Source organism: Asparagus officinalis, chromosome 3 (genome assembly GCF_001876935.1).
Source record: "Asparagus officinalis chromosome 3, Aspof.V1, whole genome shotgun sequence".
In the NCBI taxonomy this organism is placed as follows: domain Eukaryota; kingdom Viridiplantae; phylum Streptophyta; class Magnoliopsida; order Asparagales; family Asparagaceae; genus Asparagus; species Asparagus officinalis.
The window spans coordinates 24,199,769-24,207,745 of record NC_033796.1 but is presented as its reverse complement, the minus strand read 5'-3'; the positions used below and the strand labels follow the sequence as shown (position 1 = coordinate 24,207,745).

At 35.8% G+C, this 7,977-nt stretch overlaps 2 protein-coding genes across 3 annotated transcripts; one reads left to right on the top strand and one right to left on the bottom strand.

The window, feature by feature from the left end:
- LOC109833433 (elongation factor 1-gamma-like) lies at positions 830–3,357 on the top strand. Of its 2 annotated transcripts, XM_020401097.1 has the most exons (4): positions 830–1,098; positions 1,388–1,517; positions 1,695–2,187; positions 2,840–3,357. In XM_020401097.1, the coding sequence occupies exons 2-4, from the start codon at positions 1,464–1,466 to the stop codon at positions 2,980–2,982; spliced, it is 690 nt and encodes a 229-aa protein (XP_020256686.1). In that variant the 5' UTR covers positions 830–1,098; positions 1,388–1,463; the 3' UTR covers positions 2,983–3,357. The 2 variants fall into 2 exon arrangements, with proteins under 2 accessions (XP_020256686.1, XP_020256687.1); XM_020401098.1 differs by lacking the exons at positions 830–1,098; positions 1,388–1,517 and having other exon boundaries at positions 1,528–2,187; positions 2,809–2,928.
- Positions 3,950–6,816, bottom strand: LOC109833432 (GTPase activating protein 1-like). Its single transcript, XM_020401096.1, has 3 exons — positions 6,508–6,816; positions 5,306–5,401; positions 3,950–4,408 (listed from the first exon to the last, which is right to left on the bottom strand). Exons 1-3 carry the CDS (start codon positions 6,634–6,636, stop codon positions 4,121–4,123), a joined length of 513 nt encoding a protein of 170 aa, XP_020256685.1. The 5' UTR covers positions 6,637–6,816; the 3' UTR covers positions 3,950–4,120.

The following is a 7,977-nucleotide window of genomic DNA, read 5'->3' as shown; positions in this document are numbered from 1 at the left end:
ATGAAAGAGATTTCGTTGATCATAATCTTGATATTAGTAGTGCATCCCACGGCTAGAAAGTAAGAGAGATAAGAATCTTAGCATATATCTATATTATAATTTATTTACACTAATATGCAAAAAATAATAATGAGGATGAGATAACTAGTGCAGGATTTCAAGTTTAAATAATGAAGATAATATCTCTCGGAAAATCAATTGATCATCACTATTTCCTCCAACTCTAAAATATATATGCTAAATAAAATAAAAATAATATGCTTTCATATCACGTGCCAGTTAGATTTCTGGTGTGATATAAAAATACTCATATATAAACAGGATATCGTGAGTCATTCAACTGATCTTCTTTCTTCAGTGGTGGCTCGGATCCCGGTCTCACCATTTTTTTGTATCTGCGATACGGGCCGAAATAAAGCCTGAGGCGAGCGCAGGCCCGCATCAAAACAGCGAAAAGCACTAACTGGGTAATGACTACAAGCTGGCTATGTCGGCCCACTTATTAACTAACCCCCTTTTATAGGCTTTAAATTTTAGGCCCAATTATTAACTATGCCTTTTTTGATTAAATGCGATCGTTTTGCTAAATGTTTGATGTCTTTTTTGTTGGGCTTCATTATTTAAAACGGTCCAAGACTGGGTTTTTAAACACTACTGCCGATTATGACCCGTGAACAGTACGGGGAAGATGAAATCGACTGATGCGGCTTTTTTGAGGCTCAACCAAGTACACACGTGTTTAAGAAGAAATTCGATCACCAAGTTATGAAAACACATACTAAGACCAGAAATCGACGGTGAAAACGTAATGAGAACAGGAATACTTTGATAGAACCAAAAATTTATATAAATTCATCTAGTAGTCGTACTTCCAAGTCCTCGACTGCTTTAAAGTTTTCATAATCGAGAATGCTAGCTATTATTTATTTGAGCGTAGGGGTTCAGTGAATGGTTTTAACATGAACTGTTGCATTTTATCCTCTCTCAAGAAACTAAAAAGGCCAAAAAAATTCCCTCATCTCCTCCTTCCTCCTCCTTACTGAGTATTGAGATACTGTCTTAGTATGTCACGTAGAGATAAAGTTTGTTTCAGAACATGTAAGATGTGAATTATTTATTTTTTTTCAAATTCTCTACGTACCTATTTTGTAAATTTGATTTCCATCTTGTTTCAGATTGTTTCTAGTTTGAAATTGGGAAATTATTTGAAAGTATTTCTGTTTAAATAATCCTTCTTTGCTGCATGGCATCAAATTTAAGGATCTTTTTTGTAGACGTGCATGTTTAAATCATGAATAGTCTATTGGAATACATTCCTCTTACATATTTTTAGTGGATGCCGGTTAAGATTGTCATTAATCTGGCATATTTCCTATTCTTGTGAAAGACAAAAATGCTTGGAAGAGCCTCTTATCGCTGCAGCATACAGTGGGGTTAAAGTTGAACTTGTGAAAGACTTTCAGATGGGGGTCTCAAATAAGACTCCTGAATTCATTAAGATGAACCCCTTGGGCAAGGTACATGATGATCAATATAATGAGTTTGGATTAGCAATTATGCATTTTTTTTTTTGCTATAAAACAATGTATGTTCATCCAGGTTCCTGTATTGGATTTAGACCATTTATTCAACAGGTTTGTGTATCTTGTGTGATTATGATTTGCATACTATGCTTAAAAATCTTATTTTTACAGGCTGAGGAACTTGCGATCGCCAATTTGAAGAGGGCACTAGAAGCTCTGAACACTCATCTTGCTACCACTATTTACCTTGTAGGAGATATAGTGGCATTGGCTGATATCGAAATGACTTGCAACTTGTGCACAGGATTCACTGGGGTCATGACTAAGAACTCCTCATCACAATATCCCCATGTTGAAAGATATTTCTGGACACTAGTGAATCAACCAAACTTTTGCAAGGTAACAGGGGAGGTAAAGCAGACACAAGTCATTCTCCCTGTTCCAGCAGCAAAGAAGCCTGCACTGTCCAAGGAGTCAAAGCCCAAGGAAGCCGAGGGAGGAGGTAAGCAAGAGCCTGCAAAGCCTAGTACTGAGGAAGAGGAGGCATCCAAGCCAAAGGCGAAGAACCCACTTGACCTCTTGCAACCAAGCGAGATGATCTTGGATGAATGGAAGAGATTGTACTTCAACCTCAAGACCAACTTCCGTGAAGTTGCCATTAAAGGTAGTTTCCCTTCATAATCTCAGTATTAGCTTTAAGTCCTTGTGTTTTCAAATACATCGAAGTATCAGCAAAAATCATATCTAATTCATAGATAGAAGGATTAAATATAGATTGAATAAGATAGATAGTATATCCTCACTAATTAGGGATGCATATATGAACATGGATATGTTCAACAAGGAACACTAATAGCCAATATTTGTGAAAAATCAAGTACGGGTGTAGATAGAACAAGAGAAAACATGGATTATTATAAAGCATATATGAGACAGATAATATTGAAAAAAAATATGTGCCATGTTTAAATGGACTGAAATTTCTCAAATAGGAGTCCATTAATATGTTAATGCGCCTGTAAAGCTAAGGTTGAGTCTGGAAGTCACCAAATTGGTCCTGTCAATACTTATTCAACTGTCTGATCAAAACATCATAACTTCGGATATTCGTTTATGGATCCAGATTATTTTACTTGTCCATATCATTGACCTGCAAAAATTTAAGAAAGATATCTAAATTAGATATTCAGTATCTTTATCCGTATATCCGGTCAGTATTCTTTTGCATCATTACTGATTTATGATTGTTGAACGATCCATCATTTTTTGACTTAAACTGCATTAGGATTTTGAGACATGTATGTATGATCCTGAAGGCTACTCTCTACGGTTCTGTGAGTATAAATACAATGGCGAGAGCAGTCTCATTTGTGACCTTGAGCAAGGTTGGTGGGTTCTCGCAGAGGATGGATCTTGTTCGCAAATATGCTTTCGGAAAGACGCTTGTCATTGGGTCTGAGCCCCATACAAGATCAAGGGTCTTTGGCTCTTCCGTGGAAAAGAGATCCCTCCCTTTGTTCTTGAAGAGTGCTACGACATGGAGCTTTATGAGTGGACTAAGCACAGAAGGAGCGTGTTAACTCCATGATTGAGGACCAGGAGCCTTTTGAGTGTGAGGCTCTGTACCGGATGCCAAGTGCTTCAAATAAGCATGTCAAGTCTCTACTTATTTCTTTTTCGTGGATCGTGCTTTCTATGTTTTCCAATTTTGTTGGGGGTGATGAATGGTGTTGGATGCTTTCATTTTATCCTAGTGAGTTCTAGAGTTACTAGTACATGACTATTGACGATCAAATGTGATTTAGATAATGGTTACTGTTGGTTAGTTTTTGGATTCGGATGTTTCGATGGTTTCAATCTGTGTCTCGTAGACGTGTTGCTATTTTAGGCCTTGCTGCATGCCATGTTTTAAAGTGTTTCTACATGTCCTGGTGGCTCTTGGGTTTGCCACAAAAACATATTGTGGCAAATGCTTTTGCTGGAATCAACTTCAAATCCATGTTTGGACATCTGCCTTTATACTTCGGTAGATGTCCAAACGTGGATTTGAAGTTGAAATCCAGACCGAAGAGAAGAGGGGAATCGTAGAAGTCGAACTCATTCATGTGCTTTCATGTTGTGGTGAAAGAGTTTTATGTAGTTTTATCTTTCATTAGGCCAGTCTGGCCAGATGATTGTCATTAAACAATGAGACTCCAGATATATTTGCTTAGTTACAGAATTTTGATGAAGATTCATGAACTTGGTTCTTTGGCCTCCTTCATTGATGATACGTGTCTACGCACCGGCATCTAACAAGTTTCAAATAAAATGTAAAGATGATATATGCATGTGCTACATGCAGAATATATGTGCAAATAATGCTATTCTGCAGATATTTCAATTTGTCCCTGCTCTTGTAACATATTTTTTGAGAATAGCGGTGATAAATTTTCACAAGAAAATAATTGGATACAGATCAAATTTATTCAGGACACATTAGTTTATAAAATTCAGTTATTAGCTCCCAAAACGATACAAGATACATGTAACATTCACACAAGTTGTTCATGTAGAAAATATGCTCCATACATCAACCTTTCTCTTATGCCTCAAGCTTAGTACCATGAAGAGGTAATTTTAACCCACTGCATCTGAATCTCAACTTCACCACTCTCCACATTCCTTAGCCTGAGAATTGCTTCTTGGACCACCTTTTTGTTTTTGTACACAATGCTGCTCTCAGCGGCTAAGCAGTTATCGCTGCTTGGTTCTATGGACTTCAACAGAGCGCCATCAGGAATTCCATCCCACACCATTTTCATAGCATCAAGATAAGGTTGGATGTCCAACTCCGCGTCCCCCATGGCATCGTCTCTGCTGAATGTGTCCTTGTCGTACACTTCCTGCAATTTGACATTATAGAGAAGCATAATTAGTAGTATATGATTTATCTAGGGTTAATTGAAGATACATTGTAAATATTTTTACTAGCACTTGGATCCCCTGATGTCCAAATAGAGTTATCTTTTAGTTATTTGTACCCGACTTATAGGAGAATGGAGGGGTCTTTCTGCAACACAAAGACATACCATATGTCTATCTACGATACGTTATGTCACATCATAAGATGGGTACAAAAATTTTGAAGATAACTATATTTGGGCATCAGAATCTATGAGATAGTAAAAGCTAGAGTGGTGCATACTGAAAATTGTTCCCCCTTTACCCATGATATATATTGAGGAATCCATTGCATGTCTGAGTGGTGATATGTATTTCAACAGTTTATTAAAAAAGGAAGCATACATTGTGCACAATGACTAAGAAACTCCACCTTGCTCAGAAATCCTTTTCATCATCATTTAGGCTAAATATGCATAATTTAGTATACGCAGCATCTACCACCGGATAACGTTAGATGTGCCAACTTTCTTGGGCATGACGATTTTAAATACGCCATGAAAAGGTAAAACTAGAAGTTTTAAGATGAGGTATTAGATTCGTACCACACAATTTTCTTAGTATATTACAATTTTTAAGATCATTTATAACATATTTCGTTCGAAGAAAGTTTCATTATGAGAAATGCAATAATTTTTTTTAATTAGATACAACAGTGAAAGAAGGGAATACCTTGTGGGTTGCTTTTGTTAAACTCTTACTAATGGATGGCGGGGTTAAGTTAACTCCTCGCTGTTCTAAAATAATAATAACGAAACAAGGGCAATGGCTGCCATCTCAAAATGTTCAGATATAGCCGTGTAAATTATAATATGTAAAAGATTAACAAATTAACTTACAATTTTCATCGGCATGATAGGATTTGAAATAGAAAGGGTTAGATCTTCATTCCATTCTGGATTCACATTCCTCTTCTTCACACTGGTCTTCAGTTTCTGCCAAATGAAAAGTGACAGTATAAGACATGATATATTTGCACGCTAAGACTACGGACGCTGCTACAGGCAACAGAATAAGAGTAAATCTACCGAAAATATGCGAAAAATAATTTTGTATTGAACTTTTCTACTAGTTTTGAAGTGTAACATGATAACATGAATATGTAGACACCAACTTCCACTAAGACATTTATAGCAGATATATTTCAGGATATCATATGTTATCTTAGACCAACGCTAACTTTTCCGCTGAGGACGCTTCCTCACACTGGTCCTCATGCTTACTTGTTCCAAATTATTTGGATACTAATTTAATGATCTTTTCCGCTGAGGATGATTATATATAAGGGTTGAGGCTTAATTTTATACTACTTTTATGATATATAATTAGACATATATTCTAACATGAACGCTACACGATTTTTCAAAGGCTCGATCAGCTGGACAAACTTAGTTTGATATCTACATTTTTCACTAATATAAAAAAAAATCAAATAAAAGGTTGGGAAAGCACTTGATATTTGAGTAACTTGACAATCATCAGACTATTGTCATGGGAAACTCGTTCGTAAACAATTCCCTATAAAAAAAAACAACACCACAACAAAGAATTCATTGCACGTTAGGTTGGCTACATGAATCCTAATTATTTTTCATTCATGCATATCTATCGCGGGTGGTCTCTCCTTCGTAAAGGTAACTATTATCATATCTTTTTTGTAATCTTTTTTAATCAGGTTCTTTTAAGTTTAGTTGTTAGACTTGGACCTCTTTGCTCTGTTAACTATATATCTTATCGAATTCTCTTAATTGATGCACTCGTTTATCTCCATTCTACATGACTAAACCATTTTAATCAATTCCCTCTCGTTTTATTATCTATATAAGTAACCTTTTGATCTCTTATCCGTACACCCATTTTTAATCCTATCTTTTAATTTATATTAACAATATTTTAGATCGGAAAAAAAGTTAGTTCGAGACACATCTTTGCACTTCTCACGGTGATCAACAATGATTGATGCAAGTTATTTGTGTATTTGCATGAACAAATTTTTAAAAAAAATGAAATGAATGAAGAAAAAATATTAAGGGAAAATTACCTGAGAGCCCAGGCGAAGGACAACATAGGGATCGCTGCCTCTGGTATCACGAAAAGCGAGGTTGGTTCCTCTCACGATCCTCACCTTCAGCAACCCCAATATCTCCTGCATCGATCTCCTCCTCTCCATCTTTAATTTTTCCTCCTCAAATTTTCTTCTCACAATAATATAAAACCCCCCTCCTTTCTTTTTCAACTTTTGAGTTTATTACGTCAACTCTTCCTATCTTTTGAAACGTTCTCTCTCCCCTGTTTTTCTCCAGCTGTTACTTTCTTTCCTATTTTTCTTTTAACTTTTTTTTTTTATTTTTGGGTCAGATCAACAACGATCGTCGGTGACGAGACGCCAATCTCTGTCAATCGGGAACCGCTTAAAAAGTGGGTCCCACCGGAAAATTCGCCGATTCTCTTGGTTGGATTTGGGGTTGGGAGTGGGCCGGGTCAGGTCTGCACATTATCTTGGGAATTACTGAAAATGGTACTATGAAGTAAAGGAAATGTTTATTATTAACCAAATACACCTTCGTTACGTAACTGTGACCTCATGGAGAACTCATGAATTTGCAATATCATATACTAGCAAAAGTTTTTCTTTTTCATTATATTTATAAAGTATTGCTTATCCAGTAAACCGTTGGTTGATTCAGGAAAGGAATAAGTATATTTTCAATAGGAAGTGGTCCAGATCATCATATATTACACATTCAATTGTACTTGGTGAATTTTGCACTCATACAAATTATGTGCTCGGTGGGTTTATCTATTTTAGCTTACTTTTAATACACCCTGTAAATGTTAATTTATATCTATCAACAATTGTATTTACCTCTTCTGTTACTCAATTGCACTCTCGTTTAATAAAACTACTTATGGTTATTTATCCTCAGAAAAGATAGATTATTTTATTATCAATTGTGAATTCTGTTGGTCTGTTAGAAATCCCTCTCAAAAAATAAAAGAAATATGACCCAAAAGTTAGGCCCATCCAATTTCCAACGAGAGACAGAGAGCATTAATAAAGTGAATCTGGGCCAGGTTCAATCCTATTACATTTTGAGAAAAGGGCTCAAGGAAACCCTACAGTCTTCGTAAAGTTCATATACACGACTGAAATGAATGTTTTAAGAAATTTTATTTATTCTCTTTTGGAGTTTGTTTAAAACTTTTGTATGGTATTTTGATGTATATATTGTTTGATTAATTCTACAATCACAATAAGTTTATCATACAGCGTCTCATTTGACGTAACTTTAAAATGTCTGTCTTATGTTGGCCAATCTCATTAAATCCTCATTTCTCGACACGGACTAATCTAGCCCACAAAAATTGGGATGGGCCCTGCCCAATACTCAATTTTGTAGCTGTTTTGAGTCTCTCAGAAGATTCTACCTGTCTTTTATTTTTCTTTTTTCTCTTTTCTTTTTGAGGGCAAGATTTTACCTTTCTGATGTTCATGTGTTAAAATTTCATC